Below are 20,742 nucleotides of genomic sequence, written 5' to 3'. Positions count from 1 at the left end.
AAGATAATCTTCATATTTGTAAAATAAGAATTTTTCTAAAAAGCTCTTCAATGCTTCGCGTTTCTTTTGATTACTCTGAAAGAAAATAAGGGGCGGCAGAGGACAAGTAGTAGTAGTAGTAGTAGTAGTAGTAGTAGTACTAGTTTGCAATGAGGGATTTCTCGGTCGTTCACGTTAATTTCGCACTGTGACTCGCTTAAAAGAATATTTTTAATTCCATTTTGAGTACTCTCGGGATGGGCGTGAGCAATTCAAAGCCGTTGATTTAATCGGACGAACGAGCGAGCGCTCTCGAGTCTCTACGAAATGCAGTAGGTATTATGCTGCATCTCCTCTCGTATACGTAGTAACTGACACCTGTTGACTTGCCGTCGTAGAAGCAACTGCGTTAATCGCTCGGGGAAGGAGATGTCAGTCGGGAGTTAGCGCAGCGTAGCACATAAATTACGCTTTTCCATTCGGCTTTTTACGAGCGCATCGCCCGCACCCGACTCTCTCAACTCGAAAACTTTGTCGCTTTAATGTCTCTCCCTCTCTCCCCCTTCTCTCTCTCTCTCTCTCTCTCTCTCTCTCTATGTCTCTCTGTCTCTCTCTCTCGCGTTCAATTCATCCTCCTCCACCTCCATCTCCTCCATCTCCGCCTTCACCACCTCTTTCTCTTTCTCCTACCTCTCTTTTACGAGACAAACGTGCGTCCTTCCAACGTAGCTTCGGCTTTCAATGAATATTCGAGTAATACGTCAAAGCGTGAAAGATTCTGTTTCTATTGTCGGACACGGACTTTTTTTCGTGATTTATAAAGGCACTATATCTGGTTTGTTTTCTCTTATTTCGCTTCGAGCACGAAAATATTGGGTACGTTATTCGATACAGTAGTACTCTTTCAATGGAATAACATGATCATGCACAGGTGGGGTTTAATATGTTATATACTATCTATCCTCCCCGTCCTCGAGGTATGTTTCCTATTTTGATCGATCAATGAAAATATTTACTATAGAAATTATTTATTGATGTTTCACGTGGAGATTATATAATTTTTAATAAACGAGAGATAAGAAAGTTTTACGAGTTACTTTCTTTCTTTCTTTCTTTCTTTCTTTCTTTTTTTCTTTCTTTTTTCTTTCTTTTTTTCCAAGCCAATTTTCAAGGCGATTATATTATATGATTATGCCTGTATATAGTTATGTAAGACGTTAGGAATGGTTCACCTTTGTAGTGAAATTAATCGTCCGGGCAGATGTTTTTGGACTCGAAATCGATCGCATATTTGCCCGACTTCTCGATCGTCCAACTTGTTTATTACAGCATATGGGTATAAAAGATGAGCTCGACCAGAAGATCCTTTTGGTGTGTATCGAGGAACTCTGCCAGACGTCGCCTCCCCTTTCGTTGCCTGGTAGCACAGAAGCGAACTCATCTTCCACGACAACGAGCACGACTACGAGCACGACTACGGCGACGACGGCAACGACGGCGACGTTGACGGCAACGGCATTGACATCAGCTACGACCGGTAGTAGCTCCGTCAATGCGAACTGCGCTATCGGTCTCGCTCATCCGGCCAACAATACGACCAACGATGGTCATAATCTTGTGTTGCATAGCTTCAGTATTTTGGAAAAGTGTGACAAGTGTCGTAAATATCTCAGGGGTCTTTTGCATCAAGGCTTTCTCTGCCAAGGTAACAAATCTTATATTTAATATCTATCTTCGAATTTATCGAATATTTTCGAACAAATGCGACGCAATTTTATTTGGATTACGTGTACAATGAAAGTTTTTATTCGCCAATAATTTATTCATCAATAATTACATAGAAAAAGGAATAATTTATATTTGGATAATTAATCTTTACTCGTATCATTTGTTATCTTCATCTTTTCTTAATCATGCTTAGCAATTAGCATTTATCATTTATAATGATATTGTAAATTTTTATTAAACGTACGTTATATCAAATTTTCATGTTCTATTCAATAACTATTTTTACATTGTCCTTCACAATAAACGTAAATTTAAAATATATATGTTTAATTCTTATTAAAAGCACACTTGACCAATACAAATCTCAAAAAGAAGAGCTCAGCTTTTTTAAAACAATATTCACGAATGCATGGCATATTGTTAGGTATATGAAGAAAAAAAAAAAAAAAAGAAAAATAAATTTACAAACGCTTTGAATTATTCAATATTTTTTATTTTACTTAGCGACGATTCTTTTCTCTCTCTCTTTTTTTTTCTTTTACTTTTTTTTTTCTTTCCCTATTTTTTTTTTCTTTTTTCCTTTTTCGCTTAAGCAGGAATAAAGATCGTGCTTTTTCTTTTTCGACAGATTGCGGCCTGGTAGCCCACAGAACGTGCTCGGCGATTGGTCTACCCATAAGCTGCGTCCCCGCTGAGTCGAAAAACCGTAGCAATAGATACGCTTCCGGTGAGTTAACTCTGAAACTTTTCGCTTACGCGCCAGACACGCGATTCCGTCTATCGCCAAGCAAGCGAACGAGCAAGCTCTCGTTGCTTCTTTGCCAGTTCATTTAATCAACGGTATATATGTATACGGAAACTATTGAAAAATTCAAATATCGTTCCGCCGACTATCCAAGATATTGCATCAGAAACGTGTTCGTTAGCGCCTAAGTCGGTGCCGCGATCGAAGAGTTATGAAGTTTACGGCAAGGACACCTTTCTCAAGTACGTTACATCTCGTTATAAAAGCGAGTATAAATTAGAACCACACTGGTATTGTTAGAATTTACAATGGCTTCCGACCGGTATTGGTTTATAGTCGCTCATGGTGTGTATCGCACGGATATTGACTGTAATAACGGCCTCGCCCCTCTAGATGCGTTCTTGCGAATAGTATGAAACAAATATTAACGATTTCAGAGAGATATGTACGTATGTATGTGAAATACATGCACACACATCGGATCTCGTAATTTCACTTTGTAATTTATTCACCGAACGACATACATCCATTAATGTAGCGAGGATAGAAATCGCATAGTTATAAATTTATATATATACATATATACACATATACATTCACATACATATATATATATGTATGTGTATATATATACACACACTATATATATATATATAGTGTATATATATATATATATATACACATTATGTACGTACGCATGCGTGTAACGCAAGTTCAACATAATTCCGTAAAAACAAAAGTAACGAATAAACTATTCTCGTACTTGGAAAACTTTTCCGTGAAAGCTTGGCGAACACACGCAAACTCGTGAGCAAGCAAGCGATAGAACGGCCGAGTCTAGTCGTTAAACTTAACGAAGCAGGCACAATGATCTTGTTCGACGCTGTCATCCCTCGATCGCATACGTGCTTGCTCGTGATTTTTATTCTAACGAATTCGATGAAATGTAGATAAGTAGATATCCATATCTAAAGAAGTATTTCGCATGAGTGCATCTGCACATATTAAATACTTAACTCTCTCGTAATTTAACTCGTAGAAGGATGAGGGAAATTTTGAAAAATACGCGGTATAATAATAAAGACGTATGATTTTCTATTTGAAGTTAATTTTATTTATTCATTTATTTATTTATTTATTTTTTTATTTTTTTTTTTTTTTTTGTTTTTATCATAATCTCCTTTAACTTCAATGCACTTCATTCATTGATGATCTAGTGCTTTTATGGCATCTTGAATATCTGCTTTTTTTTTTTTTTTTAATTCTCTTCAAAGTAATTCTATTATATGACAAAAATTGTCGATCGCCAAGAAATTTTTCTTTTTTTATTTTGAAAGCAATAGAAATTCCGAGATAATCAAATCTCGAGAAGAAATTACGATAAGGAAACAAGTCAAACTTTTAAGTTAACAATTTTTGTCATAATTAGAACGCTCGTTATTTAATGGGAACGTGCATTGTTCATATCCTTAAAAATTTCTGACACTTTCAATCGGTAATCCTGTAAAACAATATTGTGCATTTTTTTTTTTTTTTTTTTTTTTTTTTCCGTCGTTGCAGTTTTTGGACGTTCATTACAAGGACGTGGGGATCGTCTTGCAAGCTGGTAGATACGAGCACGTTTAAATTTGACTTTAAATTCCTATTTTTATTTTATCGCCGTTATACGATAATAATACACTATCATCTAACGTATTTTTCATTTCATTAAAAATTTTAATAGACGTTAAGTCTTTTTTAACGAGAAATTTAATTACGACATGGTGCTCGAAGTTATCCATTTAACCGCAGGCAATGATATAGCTTCTTTTAAATTAACATTTCCAACAAGACTACACGATGGATCAACTTTGAACTTTAAAGTTATGCATATAATAGATAGTCAATATAAGATGTGTCAATGAATTTTTTTTTTATTCTGCATCTATAAATGAGATAAGGCCGATAGGAGGGATAAGGAACTTTATAAATTGCCCTCGTATTAATGAACGAATGAAAATTCAATAATGAATAATAAGTGGGAAGAATTCACACAAATAAACACTTCTCTCGAATTTATATATAAAAAAGTTATAACGATAATTATAATGATAATTTCATTGATAAATAATAGACACTTTCCTCTTATTTACAATGAATGGATTAATATACAAAAACGTATAAAAAAAAAAAAAAAAAAAAAAAAAAAAAAAAAAAAAAAAAAAAAAGAGAGAAGCCCATTGTGAGTTACTCATTTACCATGAAAAAATTTACAATTCATTGTGGCTTTTAACGTATGCCGTAGAGAAATTCAGAAAGCAAAGGAAATATATTATCGGCAACGTGTTTACCGGTCTTTTTTTATTTATTTATTTATTTATTTTTTTTTAATTTTTTTTTCTTTAATTTTTTTTTATATTTTTTCTTTTTCCTTTCTTTTTTTCTTTATTCGATTCCCACCTTTCGCTCGCTCCGTTTATTACATTTGAAGCGTAAGTATGTATATGTATATGCATATATATACTTGGATGACTTACGTTCGGTCTGTCGTTGAACGATGCCATTTGCAGGCACAGCTTCCGGATATTCGTGACTAAGCGCAATTAAAAAATGAAATTATCGCTGGCGCGCTCGTTATTTCCGAGGTAACGCAGAACGTCCATGTATATATATATATATATACATACACACACGTACACATACACACACATGCATATATGCGAACATATATACATATATACAACATACATACAAGTGCGTGTGCGTGTGTGTATATGTAGATACGTGCATGCACCGAAAGCTATTAAAATTATTCAGCAGCCGCGTTGTCCGGCTCGCGATCGACGACGACAAGTAGCAGTCATTCGCACATGGCACGAGCGCGCCCGGTACGATCGCCTACCTACGACAAAATCGGCAGTAGGCTCGATAGGCATTCGTAACGAATATCGAATTTCCGTGTTGACCTCCATCGGACATGCCTTCCTTCGTTAACTTCACATCTATATGATCTTGTTCGCTTACCATGTTTCGATTCGTACTTTCTTTCTCTCTCTTTCTCTCTCTTCTCCTCCCCTACCTTCTTATTTTCCTGTCTCTCCTCCCTCTCTTTCTTTCTCTCGTTCGAGCCGGATGAAGTAAAAGAATAAGATATGCTTGTGAAGAAACAAGACGTCGTTGGTATCGTAGCCATAAAAATAAATTTCATTCCCTTTTCTTCTTCCCTTCTACATCTCTTTCTCATTATTATTTTTCTCTTTTTCTGTTTCTACCTCTGCCTCTCTCTTTCTCTTTTTCTCTCTTTCTCTCTTTCTCTCTCTCTCTTTCTCTTTTCCCCTTCTCTTCCCTTTTATAATGCATGTATGCACGCCTTTGATTATACAAGTGGTGTACTTGGTATCAATGACATGTTGGTTTATGTCGCTACAACCCGCTCGAAAATACGAACAGCTTTCCGTTTAGGTGCATACTTTTATGCGAAAATAAAGTCAATGGTTCGTCAGTTGTAAAACGAAGAAAAGAATAGCAGCAAGGCACGCGGCGAATGTGGGTAATAAACAATCGCGTAGACGGACGCTAGCCCTTGTCGCAATCGTCGACGTCGCAGGCTGATATGAGAAAAAATACTATTCGCGATACGCCGACCTTTCTGCTTGCATTTTTTACATTTTTTTTTTCTTGCATACGTAAGAATGATTTAAGGGGTTCTGGTATTCTTTTTTCTTTTTTTTTTTTTATTTTTATTTTTAAAATCTCTCTCTCTCTCTTTCTCTCTCCCTCTCTTCCTTTGCTTTTTTTTTTCAACCTCTTCGTATCAAAATGTTAGGTAGAAATACTATTTTGTGAAAAAAAAAAAAAGAAATGAATGTGTATATAATTTAGATAAAAGGATAAATGTTCATTGATAAATATCGTCTAGACATTCGTAGTTTTTAAATTTATTGTTTAAAGTAATTAGTTGTTTTTATGAAATTTGTAAATATTTAAAAGTCATATGTTATTCGAAAATAAAAAAGTACAAAGCATTTCCATTTCGTTTAAACTTCTAACATGATTTTAAACACTTTATGTCTTTTATTTGTCACTTTTGTTCTCTCTTTGAAATGTCTCGTTAAATAAGGGTTATTCTGTGAACGAAATAAAATAAGAATAATAATAATAATAATAATAATAATAATAAAGAAGAAAACAAAAAAAAAAAAAAGGAAGAAGAGTACTTTGAAGCCGCTGTTTTGTTTCGTCCGTCCATTTTTCACAAGCTGTCCAAGACGATTTTTATGAGCGCGGTTCTTTCGTCGATGCGCTTGATCTTCTCTTTAAATCGTAACAATTTTCTTTTTCTCTCGTTAGGCTCATAAATAAAGGCAAATTTCTTGCAGATGTGTCCTCGGATCGATAGTCAAAGAGAAAGAGAGAGAGAGACAGACAGACAGACAGACAAACAGACAGACAGACAGACAGAGAGAAAGAGAGAGAGAGAGAGAGAGAGAGGGAGAGAGAGAGAGAGAGAGAGAGAGAGAAAGGAAAACGTTTCTCCCTATTGCCAGTGTTCCATTTGGAGATCCGCTTTCCTTGTTTTTCTATCGTTATCAGACTACGAACATTCGATGATTTTTTCTTTTTTTTTTTTTTTCTTTTTTTTCTTTTTTCCTTTACTCCTCCCATGCTCCTACAAGTTTCTAATCACGGACGTTATAACGGTATAACGGCAGATTCAATATATTACATAGTCTTCGCTACCTGTTCTTACTACTAAATATTCTTATCTCATCGTTTGCCTTTCTATAGGAAATTAGCAATTTACGTTTATGAAAGCTGGCAATCGCGCAAATTTATTTGTGGTATGGTTCAACGACGAGTAAGCGAGGAAATGAGCGTATACAATGAGTCCTTTTTTGTTACTATTATCGTGATTATGGGATAGAGAAACGGTGTAGTTAGTCAAATTAGAAGTTATGACACGTATGTACGTAGCTCATCGATTTTAATGTAGGAATAAAATTATTATGGAGATTAAGAGGAAACGATATAAATAAGGTATATATCACTGTGATGTATATCTCTTTATTGTTTTTTTTTTCTTTCTTTCTTTTTTGCCCCCCACCCCCTCCCCCTCCTCTTTATATATTCAAGTACTTATAAATATTTATTTATTTATTTATTTATTTATTTATTTTTTTTTTACTTAGTATTTGGTCTCGCCCTGTGTTCACAATTCGAAACATCTACGCGTTCCGCTCCGATCTTGGTGGAAAGATGTACGCGCGTACTCGAAGAAAGGGCATGTGCGGACACGACCTTAGATCTCTACAAAGTCTATTGCAGTAAAACTAACGAGCAAACCCTTGAGTTACGACAAAACTTGGACGAAGGTAAATATTCTTTAAATATAGATAGATATCTTTTCGTTGAATTATTACGACGTTTCAATTTAAATTTAAATTAAATTCTTTCGATTTAGATGTACGTAACGCTGATTTGGATCATTATACTCCTCAATGCATTGCAAGCGTTTTGAAAAAGTTCCTGCAAGAATTACCAGATCCGGTAATACCGGTACAATTTTATGACAGGTTCCTAGAGGCATCAAGTAAGTGTTCTTTGATATTTAAGATTTATGAGGTATACATAACGATACATTTTTGTACATACAGATATGAGAAGCGACGAGCAGTGTGCTGCCCGTTTAGGACAACTTGTTACTGAACTTCCGGAACATCATAGGAGTACGTTGTTTCACTTGATGGCTCACTTTTGTCGCATATGTCAATTGCAACATGGGAGGGGTTACACGGAACCACCCACTGTACTTGTCCAGGTGTTTCGTCATATATTCATTAGGCCACCTTGGGAACGAATCATGTGAGTACATAACTGTATGATGATATTCTAATTATTACTAATTCTCGTTAATTTTATCTTTTTTTTTTTTTTTTTTTTTTTTTTTTCATATTTGCACAAAATATCTGTGACATATATTTAATTTATATTCCAGACAAATTATACACAATACAAAAGCTTATATAAGGATAATGGAACTACTGTTGCTGCATGTTGATTGGAATGAAAGATTGCCAGAATTTGCGAGTGCTCCACAGTTACCACCACGGAAATTTTCAAGGCCTCAGTTTCCTGTTCTAGATCCATTTCCAGTTCTCGAAGAAGATAATTCGACGGAAAGATCGGGAACTGCTGGTGACAGTGGCAAGGATCAACAGTCTCACAGGTAATAAATTTTATTAGCTTTTCTTTTTTTTTTTTTTTTTTTTAAGATTTACTATATAAATATTTGCAAGAGAGATCATTACAAAACGACAAGAACATATAAAACGGGGAAAATTTTTCAAAAATTACATTTCGGATTAGTCTAAGATATATATATATATATATATATATATATATATATATATATATATAATTTGGTTAAGGAGCGTTTGATTTAATACAAGAGTGTATTAACATATTCGTAGTTTGAAGTTTTACCGTGAGACTAAAAGTTACATACAATTTTCAAATGTCTATATACGAGGTCTGCATTTCATGGGTAAAGTTACATAGAACAACGTTGCCGGCTCTAAGCTACAGATTTTAAAATGACGTAGGACTATGTTAACGAAGCAGAATGTTTTCAGTCGTCGTACTGAATAGACGAATGGTACAGAAAGTGTGTATTAAGTCATTGTAGTGAGTAGACGAAAAGTAAAGAGTGTGTGTATTAAGTCTCGCGTACTGAGTAGACGAACAACAGAGAGTGTGTGCTGTTAAGTCGTTATAATGAATAGAGTTCATGTGTGTTGTTTGTAACACTCGATAGAGTGAGTGGACGACTCGTATCAAAGAGTTTTATATATGTGTGTGTGTATATATGTATATATATATATATATATATATATATATGTATATATATATATATTAATAAAAGTATGTTTTGACATCAAAAAGGAATTTCAAATAAATTAAATTTTCCTGTTAGATATTATATATTATTGTTTATAGGCCACGAACACTACAGGAAGCCGAGTGGTATTGGGGAGATATAACGAGAGACGAGGTCAATGAAAAAATGATCGATTCGCCTGATGGCACTTTCCTAGTTCGTAATGCGTCTTCCAAAGGAGGTGAATATACTCTGACGTTGCGTAAAGGTGGTACGAATAAGCTCATTAAGATTTGTCATCGAAATGGAAATTATGGCTTTTCCGAGCCATATAATTTTCATTCGGTTATCGAGTTGGTCGATTACTATAGGAATTGTTCCTTGGCTCAATATAATTCTACATTGGACATCAAGTTGTTATATCCCGTATCACGATTTCAACAAGTAAGTTATTCTAATTATAAATGTGTGTACAATTTTGATGAATTTCGATGTTATAAAAGTTCTATATATATATATATATAAAAAAAAAAAAAAAAAAAAAAAAAAAATAAATAAAATAAAATAGGATGACGAGATTGCGAGTACAACGGATATGTCAACGGTAAAACAAAAGTTTGCCGAATTGAGCAAAGAAATAGTTGATACCTGTCGACAATATCAAGATTGTTCAGAATTGTATAGTAAAACGGCTTACGAGGTCCAATTAAAAAGACAAGCTCTGGAAGCTTTTTCAGAGGCTATTAAGATGTTCGAGGATCAGATGAAACTGCAGGAAAAGTTTCAAAAAGAAGCACAACCGCATGAAATATCGACGTAAGCTTTTAATTGAATTTTAATAAATGGATCCCCGAAAAATATCGTGAGCACGGAAATGTGAATTTCTTTTTATTCGTTACAATTTTTGAACATTTCTTCAAAGAATAATCAATCATTGAAATAATAATGTAATTAATTCGATTGTGAAATTATTATTCATCAGTCAATTATATAATTATCTCTCTTTCTCTCTCTCTCTCTTTCTCTTTCTCTTTCTTTTTTTCTCTCGTAGAAATAGCAAAAATTATTTAAATAAAAATGTCAACGTTGCTTGCAATGGCTTTCGACGGATTCCATAATTTATATTTTTTATTTCGTAATATAAAATTCTACATAGATAGGATGTTATAATTATAGCTTAACTGAGAATGCAGAGCTATTGAAACGCAGATTAAAATCATTAGAGGACAGTAGAGAACAATTGGATGATAGTTTGAAGCAACGAATAGCTTATAATAGAACTCTCGAAAGAGAAATGCATAAACTAAAACCGGAGATTATTCAACTTGTGAGACAAAGGGACAAACATTTTACGTACGTTGATTCTTATTTATTCGTTTTGACACTTCATCTCAGATTGAATTGAGTTCGCATATTATTTTCTTTTTTATGTTAGATGGTTGAAGAAAAATGGCATGACGGCAAATAAAATTAATCAGTTAGTGCTAAATCATTCACTTACAAATCCATTAGTCGGCGATTTAGTATACGGAGATCTTCCAGAAGTTGATTTAGAAGTACATACGGATGAGAAGACATGGCTTTACTTGGAAGGATCACGTTCCGATGCCGATCGTATTCTTGCTGGACGACCGGACGGTACATTCCTGGTACGAAGATCAAGAACCGGTCAATATGCCTTGTCGATCATGTAAGTTATCTTATTTTTTGAAATATTTTTTTTTTTCCTTGACAAAAGACATATTCTGATTATTCGTATTTCCATCGAAATCGTAGGTGCAACGGTACTGTAAATCATTGTATCATATATGCAACCGAACGAGGTTACGGATTCGCCGAGCCTTATAACATTCACGAGAGCTTGAAACATCTAGTGCTACATTATGCACAAAATTCTCTGGAGGAGCATAACGAAAGTCTGAACACGACATTGGCTTATCCAGCTTTTGCACCATCAACGGCTCTGGCACAATTACAGGCGCAGCAGATACAACTGCAAATGCATATGCCAGCGCAAAATCAACTACAGTTTAAACGACCTCTCGAAAGCCAATCACAATTTACACGAAGTTTGGAAAATCAACATTTTATAACACATACGTAATATTTATATGTTTATCAATTTGGCCGATATTGTTTGATAACTTCGGATACTCGTGCGTGATTCTACGTATAAATTGTTCGCGTTAAAAAGGACCGAACGAACGAGGAAAACGTACTTGTGAGTTTATATTCATATGTATGAGAAATGAGAAAAATACGAGGGGACTTGTAATATTGCGCCTTCCCGGGGGGAAGGATTACAAAGAGGATTGTTTTTCTTTTTACCAGAATATTTCAAAATGTGAATTATGCTGATATCTTTAAGGCATAGCGATAGCGATAATAATTGTCGAAGGTCCTAGTTGTAGAAGTACCTGTAGTCGTAGTAGTAATGGTAATAGTGGTGGTAGTAAGAGCGGAAAAAAAAAATTCACGCAGCAGTATGCGTTTTTATTCTTTTTTGCTGCATATTAAAGCTCCTCCTACATAAACTGCTAATTGTTAGTAATTATTCTTTTATATATCCCTTTTAGAAATTATATAGTTATTTCTTTTTTCTTTTTTCTGGTTTTTTTTTTTTTTTTTTTTTTTTTTTTTTTTTGTCGTTCGTCAGAACTTTGTCATGCTATATTAAATGCTTGTTTTTTATTCTGATTATTATGGGAATCGATTTATGTCGAATTAAAAATATAGTTAGCAGAGTTTAACTGGGAGGAGCATTAATAATATTTCAAATGAAACGACCAAACGATTCATTGTTAATTACGCTGTTGCGTACTTTGCATACGGATTGATAGACAGTGTCGGATATTAGAATACACACACGAGTCTTCGTAAGATCAATATTGATACGTTTCAGTAAGCCGTATTTTTCAAGAAAAAATAAGTTTAATGTATTAACCTTGCCACATCTAAAAGTCAAATTTCTCTATCGGAAACGTCGATACGACCCGGGAGTATATTTGTAGTTTAACAACTAAATCACTCTTCGCTCAAATAAATCACAAGTCCCGTTGGTAATCAGGGTAGACATATTTCTCGTAAATTTAAATATTAATGTAATTATTATAGCGACGATTAAGGAACGTTTACGAATAATTTTCAAAAATTATATTTTCTTATATGTCTGTGTTATTAATATTTTACATTTCAATTTCTTTTTTTTTTTTTTGTTCAGTCACTTTTTGAACTTTGTCGAGTGATTTAGATTGTATCGGTGGTTAAATTTCTCTTTTGAATCGGATCTTATGAACGATATCGAAGTTTATATCTATAAACGATAAGCGTCGATCTTCGAGTCTTGGAAATTTCCAGCGTTTGTATAGTCGTAGTAAACTCCGAGAAATTAGTGAGATATTGTTCGCGAGAGAATGAAACGAACACTTTTTAGTCGCGAAGTATAGTTTTTAGCGCTTAGCCACCGATAAAAATATATATATATATATATATATATATATATATATATATAAATATAAATATATATGTGTATATATTCGTTATATTTCGGTGCTTGTTACAACGAAATTTCTTCGGAGGTGCAAGAGGTTTTTTATATAATGTGTAGATTATAAGTATTGTGCCAGGCCCGCGTGGGTTATGTACGATTTTAAACAAGAAAACAATATTGTCTGTGATTTCGGATCAGTGAGAAAAAGAGAGAGAAAGAGAGAGAGAGAAAGAGAGAGAGAGAGAAAGAGAGATAGAGATAATATCGCGTTTATCATTTCATTCGATGTTACTCGTTAACTTTTGATTTTATCTTCTTTAAAATTTTTTTTTTTTTTTTTTTTTTTTTTTTTTTTTTGACCTTCTTTATACTATCGCTTTAAAGCTTACCCATTACTAGGTTTTGTAAGGGAACACAATCTCGTCATTTAGCTTTCTCGCGTATATGTAGTAAAATTGTTATAAAATTTTCTTAACAATTGGCATATATTAAATATCGAATAATTGTCAAACTTGCCACTTTTTCAAAAGGAACCTCCGTGTAGAATGGAAATTTTTATTACTCTTTTATTTCATGATACGTGAATTTTACTTGTTAGATAATTCACTTGAAAAGCGAATTACTCAATCGCGTGTTAAAGAGAGCGAAATAATCGGAAAAGAAGCGAGGAACGATCGAACGTCGTTTAGCTTGGCTCATGATTAAGATATGAGCGTGCCTTGAGAAATCTTACATTTACGGAGCGGTCAGTAAACGTAAGAGTGTATCGAGGCTATCCGCTATACCTGTCATATCGAATGCTATCGACGAATGATCAAGTATGCTCGCGAGTATGAATTCCGCAAATGATACGATCGAATGACTGTTAATACATACAACATAAGGTTGTAAATGATATAAATTATAACGGGTAACGTTCTAATAAATTATTGTCAACTTATTTTCACTCGAATGCTCGAAAATATTGTTATCATCATTCCGATCTCTAGTACAAAAGGGGGCGAGAGGTGGTGACGCGTGTTTTCTTCTTCTTCTTTTTTTTTTTTTCCCCGTTTGTGTAAATTCTTTTTTTTTTCTTTTTCTTTTTTTTTTTTTTTTTTTTTTCTTATTTCGCTTTGTTGTACGAAAGGATAACGAATACGTGGAAAAGAAGAGAAGAAGCAGTAGAATGAAAAGGGCGGACGTAGTATTTGCAAAATGAAAGGCCCGTTGTTCATCTTTTAAGGCTTCGAATAACGTAGACGTTAGGTAGTTTAGGTCTTTTTTTATACAAAAAAGGGAGAAAAAAAGAAATAGGGAATACGAGTCGTGGTGCCTCGATAGGCTTGTATTTCGTGATCGTCCCAGTTGCGTGCTAGCGCTGAGTTCGATCGTTTGTTGCCGTGTCGTTGGATCGTTTGTTTCGTAGACGGATATGAAAGAAAAAAAGGAAAAAAAAAAAAGAAAAAAGAAAAAAAAAAAAAAAAAAAGAAAAAAAAGAAAAAAAAAAAGAAAAAAAATATTTTTGCTTTACACGCGTATTACCAGCGTCGATCGGTTTACCCTTCTTTTTTTCTTTTTTTTTCTTTGTGAATGAAAAGGGTTCACCTTCTCCTATCACCTTTCATGTATTTTGCAATCGCATAAGCGAACTCAATCGAGTTTCTTTCTCTTAGATTATTTTTCTTAGACAAGAAATTCGAAAAATCTTTCGATTTTTTTTAACGAACTCATACTATAATCTGTCATTTACGTTTTAAATAATTTTCATGTGTACCATATTGGTAAATATAGATTTTATAACGCGATGATATCCTGAAAAGAAATATTTTTCGCAAGAAGTGTTTTTATTGAACGAAGGATTGAATATAAATAAAACGCCTGTAGCGTTTCGTGCATATTTCTATAATTCGATATTCGATTGAATTATTTGTGTTATTCCCCCTTTTTTTTTTATTTTTTTTATTTTTTTTTTTTTTTTTTTTTTTTTTTTCATTTTTATCTTTATTCTCTTTAAAATCAGTGCTTTTTCTCGAACGGTGGGGGAGAAAACCATATGATTACAAAGTCTGGTTTGTTTGGATACGATATGAATAAAAAGTTAAGTGTAATCGATGGTGAAAGAATGTGTGAAGTAGTAAAAGAGAAAAAGAAAAAATGATACAAAAACCACACACATATACATACATACATATATACATACATACATACATATATATATATATATATATATATATATATATATATATATATATTTTACTTACTTTCAAGGCAAACCTTTAATTGATTATTTATAATATATACATGCATATATATTATATACATTATATATTATATCACGATGCCGCGTTAAATTCTCACGCGTGCACATTCATGAGTTTGGTGATAAAAAAAAAAAAAAAAAAAAGAAAAAATGCGAATGCATTCTTTTCTCTTCACGTCAATCAAACGTTACATGTTGCACGCGGAGATCAAACGTGTTTGGTTTTCAACATTTTTATCCTTTCGTCGTTCAGCCGAAATAGACGTATATTTATCAAAGAAAAAAGAAAAAAATAAAAAAAAATAAAAAAAGAATAGAAAAAATAGAAAAGATAAATAAAGAAAAAAAAGAACAGCTAAGATTTGGAGCAACATAAAATAAATAAATTAATCCATAACGTATAGTTTTCTTGAATTTTTATCAATTGTCGTCAGAAAATAAGATTAGAAGAAGAAAAAGAAAAAAAGGAAAAGAAAAAAAAAAAAAAGAAACAGACAAAAGGATCTTTTTTCAATATACTATGTAATTTTGACTAAACAACGAAAGGTTTAAAAATTGATAACGATCCATAATCGATGATTCTAAATTCGTTCAGAGACGTACGAGGGTTGAACGATGCTTCCGAAAGAAGGTTTTTATTCTCGATATTCTTATATCGAGGATTTACGAATGCTAGTGCGCGCCTGTGTATATGTGTGTGTGTGCGTGTGTCTAATCGTCAACGTAAATAAACGTAAACATATATAAACATAGATTTTTCTTATTGATCATACGAAAGAAAGAAAAAGATCGGAGTGCAAAGATGAACAAAAGAAAGAGACAGATAGAGAGAGAGAGAGAGAAAGAGAAAGAGAGAGAGAGAGAGAGAGAGAAAGAGAGAGAGAGAGAGAAATCAATTGTGAAATATACGACTTTTCGCTAAGCTTCTTTAACCGTGACAATAGTATCCTTTTAAGAGATAATTTTGTTTTCCAATTGCGACGAAATCGCAAGGCTATAATTTAAAACTGTTTAGAGATATCATTATTAAAAAGAAAATAGCCCGCGTGACGGATGTCATTTCTCGTGTATACATTTTTCTTTGTTAATTTATTATTATTATCTTTTCTCATACTCAGCTCTACTAATGAAGATAATAATCCTGTTAGATTAGATTGATCGATTAGATCTTCGGTATCTAATCGAAACTTTCTATATATAGACTAACAAAGGCATCTCTTGGGAAATAGATTCGAAGAATCGAGCGGAACAAATTAAAATATAGCAATGTCTTTTTTTCCTTCTCTTTTTCTTTCATCGATTCGATCATTATAATAACGATATATGTAAAAGACGATGTCGTTCGGTACTTTGGTTTTATCACAGATTAATGATAATATTATTATTGCGTGTATATCCGAGCCGAATATTACTCTGTTATTAGAAAAGAGAAAAGAAGAAGAACGAAAAGACGACGGGGAAGGATTGAAGAATGTCGCTAGGATTGTTTTGTTAACGGCAGGACCGAATCGAATTATCTTTTTACAAATTACGAAATTTGTGGGCGAGATGTTAATATTACGTTTGTTAATAAACGAACACGTCCATGCATCTCTGGACGTCATGCGGAATTATTTTTGTAGGATTTAAAAATCTCTCGAAAGAATTCGCTTCGTTCGTTCGACGGAACGCCGATAACTTTTGTTGTTTAAAATGAAGCGCTTTTTTGACGAGGATAATGAAAAGAAAAAAAAAAAAAGATGAATAAAATAAAATAAAATAAAATAAAATAAAATAAAATAAAATAAAATAAATAAATAAAAAAAAAAGATAAATAAATAAATAAAAGAAAGAAAGAGAAAGAAAGTCTAGAAAAGATATTTAACGTGCACATCCAAGTATTGAAGCTCGGACGGATTAAATTGTGACATAAATGATTCGACTTGTGAATGCGCAGCCTAACCATTGAATATGTGATCTCTGGAAATTAACGCGGAGGAATATAGGAGAGTGTGTATCTGTATGAGTCTGTGTGTACATGTGTGTATAAGTATGAGTGTAACGAATAATCGTTGCCTTAGCTTTTTGTACAATTTAACATGATTGATGAATAAATGAGAAGTGAGACAGAGAAGGAGAGAAAGAGAAAAAAGATAAAGAGAGAGAGAGAGAGAGAGAGAGAGAGAGAGAGAGAGAAGTCGTGCAGGATATGAAATGTTTATTATATTAATGTAATCGATGTTGGTATCTGTGAAGATAAATGGTGATAATAAAATGATAAAAGTAGTAAGCTATTCTCATAAGCTCGCTCGAGAGAGGAGATATAGCCTTGCAGCAAGAATTGTGCGACAAGCTGATAATCAAATTGTATGAATATTGATATTGTTACGATGTTTACATATAATAATATTGTTAGTATTAATGGCAATGATAACAATTGTAATTCGTAATTTTTACTCATGGAGATCGCCGTCTTCGAATGAAATATGCAAGATAAAATGAAAACATTGTCGGTCGTTTCTTTGCCCAAAATAGAGATTACCTGATCCGAATATTTTCAAAATACGTTTCTTAAAATGATGAAAAACTTTACGATTTGGTAATCGGTCAGCACGAAAATGTGGATCAAAATTATTTGAGGAAATGGTAATTAATCGGATACAATATATAGAACGAATGAAAACGAATGAAAAATTCGTTTCTTTTACCCGTTGTTTCGAGTTGGAAACACGATATTCGCTTTTGTCCGTGTATATATATATATATATATATATATATATATATATATATATATAAATTTAAAAGGATCATTATCGTTGATAAAGTTAGCAGCATTAAACAAAATCTTTTCGGCGGTTTGGCTAGAGGCAGAACTCAGGTTCGACTATTTCAATTGAAATGATACAATATCTCTATTAAGCATTTTAAAAGTAAGTTAGTTCTACGCGTACGACGAATCGTCCGTTCGTAAATTGAAGAAAAAGAAAAAAAAAGAAAAGGAAAGAAAAGAAAAAAACAGGCTGATTTAGAAAATATTATCAAAAAGAAGAATTAAGTAGACCAATCTATAATATAGAACTAACCAATAATTAATATATATATATAATATATATATATATATATATATATATATATATATATATATATATAAATACAACAACACGTAATATATAGAAATAAAACAATTTTCTTGCGCCTCTATGCTAAACGATCAGAATTGCATAATCTATCGATAATATGTATCACTCCGATAAAAATAAGATAATGTGTATAGTGTATACAAAGGAACATTATAATGTACGAAGAAGAAAAATTACAAGTTTGTACATGTGTATGTGCGACTCTGTGTGTGTTTGCGTGTGCATGGCGATTGCTCACATGTCGTGTGTATAAAAAAAAAAAAAGAAAAAAAGAAAAAAAAGAAAGAAAAAAAATACGAAGAGAATTTATGTACACAAAGTAGTAAAACGCTCGTAAAAGATACTCCGCGGAATTTTCTCGTAATTTAATAAGGTCCATCGATAAATGAAACGATCGACTTTACTCTTTAACCTGTATTACTTGAAAATGATCGCTCTGTTAATAATTATAGATTTACAAATTCACGAATTAATTGATGGTATTGTTGAAAAATTAGGGATACGATATATATATATATATATATATATATATATATATATATATAGTGCATTCCAATAGCAATTTTATGATAACGAGAGAAATCAGAAAATTTTTTGGTATAAATAATCCGAGCGTTTGAAAGATGGCACGTTCTACGTTATTTTGACGAAAGCGAAGTTTACAGAGAGATATCGATTATCTTCTTATGAATGAAAACGCGATGTTTTCGGACAGAACAATTTTAATAGGAAAAATACAAATGGGAGCATACGTGACCGACTTCGAAGACGGAGAGTTTTTAAATAAAAATAAAAAGGAAAAAAAAAGAAAAAAGAAAAAAAAAGAAAAAAGAAAAGAAAAAAAAAACGAACAAAAAAGAAAAGAAGTAACACTTCAACGGGAATTATTAAAGTTTTGGAAACATTTATCAATTTTAAAAAGAACGCGTTAAATTTAACGTTTCGTATTTTCCATATTCGATATATTAAAGTCCGAGCATGTTCGTAATCAAAAATGGATAAAATTCTTTTTTTTCGAAGTCGGCCACATATATAAGAACATTAAAAAATTTGTAATGGTTAGATGCTAATTGAAGAATCTCTTTTTTAAAACTAAAGTCAATCAAAGAAAAGAGGATCCTACGAGCGCTATATCCGTTTATCAATCCTTGCCAATTTTGTACATAGTATCCGTGTCCAAATGCTCGCGAAGAAAAGGAACGATGTGAGAACGTTATATTAACAAAAGTCATGTAACAAATGTACTTGGAGAAATAATAATTGTGCGAGTGATGTGCGACGTGTGTGTATGCTGCAAGGTGAAAAATTACAAATATGATTACGGATCGTATGATTAGATGGAGGAGAAGGGATAAGAAAGAAAGAGAAGGAAAAGAGAAAGAGAAATGAGAAGGAGAATTTATCGACACAATATTATATTATTAACAAACGTATGCTGTCCCACTGTGATAAAAAAATTTTGTTTTTGCATGTAAAATATACTATTAATGTCATAAGTACGAAGGAATCATATTACGGCGCATATATATAGATGTATGCGCTGACGCATGTACGATCTTAGATCGATCTATGTATCTATATATATATCTATATATATGCAGGCATAACACACAAGCATACATATATTGTGATTCAGTGTGCACAGGGATTACAAAGTGCATGCGATTCTACGAAGAATACAAATTTTAATTACTCCCACCAAGTTTTCACACGCACTCATATAAAAATATGGGACAGGTCTAGTCCTGTTTACGAAACATATATAGAAAGTATATAATGTATAACTTGTAAAGGGGAGCGTAGAAATCATTTATTATAAAACGTTAACAAAAAATTATTATTCATCACATATAACATATAGTGATGAATCGTCGTAACCTCATAGTACGATTTCTTATGAATCGATTTATGTTCGATCAATTTCCTCGCAGCTTTATAAATAAAATTAATAGCTTTTCATTGAGAGATGAACAAACGGGAAGCTTTTATTATCTATTATTTTATATTTTTGTTTCGAATGAATAATTATTTATAGATAATTCATAAATATTTTTTGCATGTTTTATGACTTGTAAACAGTCGCAATAAGAATTTGACGGACGCATGAAAATTTACGATAGAAATTATTCCCTATAAGAGATGAATTCGAATTTGAACGGTGATTAAAATTAATGGGATGAGATTTTCGATGAGAATTTCATTATGTCTTTATTGCGTCATTAGTCTCTTCGGGCGTGTGAAAACTGGGGATGAGATAAGTGTTTATTCGCTTTTTTGCGCAACGGTCATCCTCATATTGTACCGTTTATTTGGTAGCACTACCATGTAAAACCATTTATATTTGCATATAATTAATATGTTTTACTTATAAGACCGAGTTGTTTTTTATTCCGTACCTTGACCCAACGGTACGATTAAGATTTATTATAATGATTTATGATGACAAAAGAAAATTCTTAACTAAATTACGTTACATTTTTTTTTTCTTTCTTTTTGGGTTTTATTTTCTTTTGTTTTTCTTTTTTTTTTTTTTTTTTTTTATCCAAGGAACGTTACTTTTCAATATAAAATAGGTGACACAAT

The 20,742-nt window shown here is 32.5% G+C and overlaps 1 protein-coding gene across 1 annotated transcript in view; it reads left to right on the top strand.

The window, feature by feature from the left end:
- LOC118443327 (uncharacterized) overlaps positions 1-18,038 on the top strand; it is a 27,888-nt gene extending 9,850 nt beyond the window's left edge. Inside the window, exons 3-13 of the mRNA XM_085659356.1 lie at positions 1,309-1,684; positions 2,336-2,434; positions 7,621-7,803; positions 7,893-8,021; positions 8,086-8,293; positions 8,427-8,657; positions 9,428-9,752; positions 9,877-10,124; positions 10,485-10,661; positions 10,744-10,998; positions 11,085-18,038. Coding sequence (XP_085515482.1) covers positions 1,309-1,684; positions 2,336-2,434; positions 7,621-7,803; positions 7,893-8,021; positions 8,086-8,293; positions 8,427-8,657; positions 9,428-9,752; positions 9,877-10,124; positions 10,485-10,661; positions 10,744-10,998; positions 11,085-11,412 — 2,559 coding nt within the window. The 3' untranslated portion in view covers positions 11,413-18,038. The remainder of the gene's footprint in view (positions 1-1,308; positions 1,685-2,335; positions 2,435-7,620; positions 7,804-7,892; positions 8,022-8,085; positions 8,294-8,426; positions 8,658-9,427; positions 9,753-9,876; positions 10,125-10,484; positions 10,662-10,743; positions 10,999-11,084) is intronic.
- Positions 18,039-20,742: the final 2,704 nt, after the last annotated feature.

This window comes from Vespa mandarinia, chromosome 9 (assembly GCF_050613455.1).
Source record: "Vespa mandarinia isolate Hongniang chromosome 9, ASM5061345v1, whole genome shotgun sequence".
NCBI classification, from domain to species: Eukaryota; Metazoa; Arthropoda; class Insecta; order Hymenoptera; family Vespidae; genus Vespa; species Vespa mandarinia.
The sequence above is the reverse complement of the archived record's forward strand: the minus strand, read 5'-3'. Positions and strand labels throughout refer to the sequence as shown.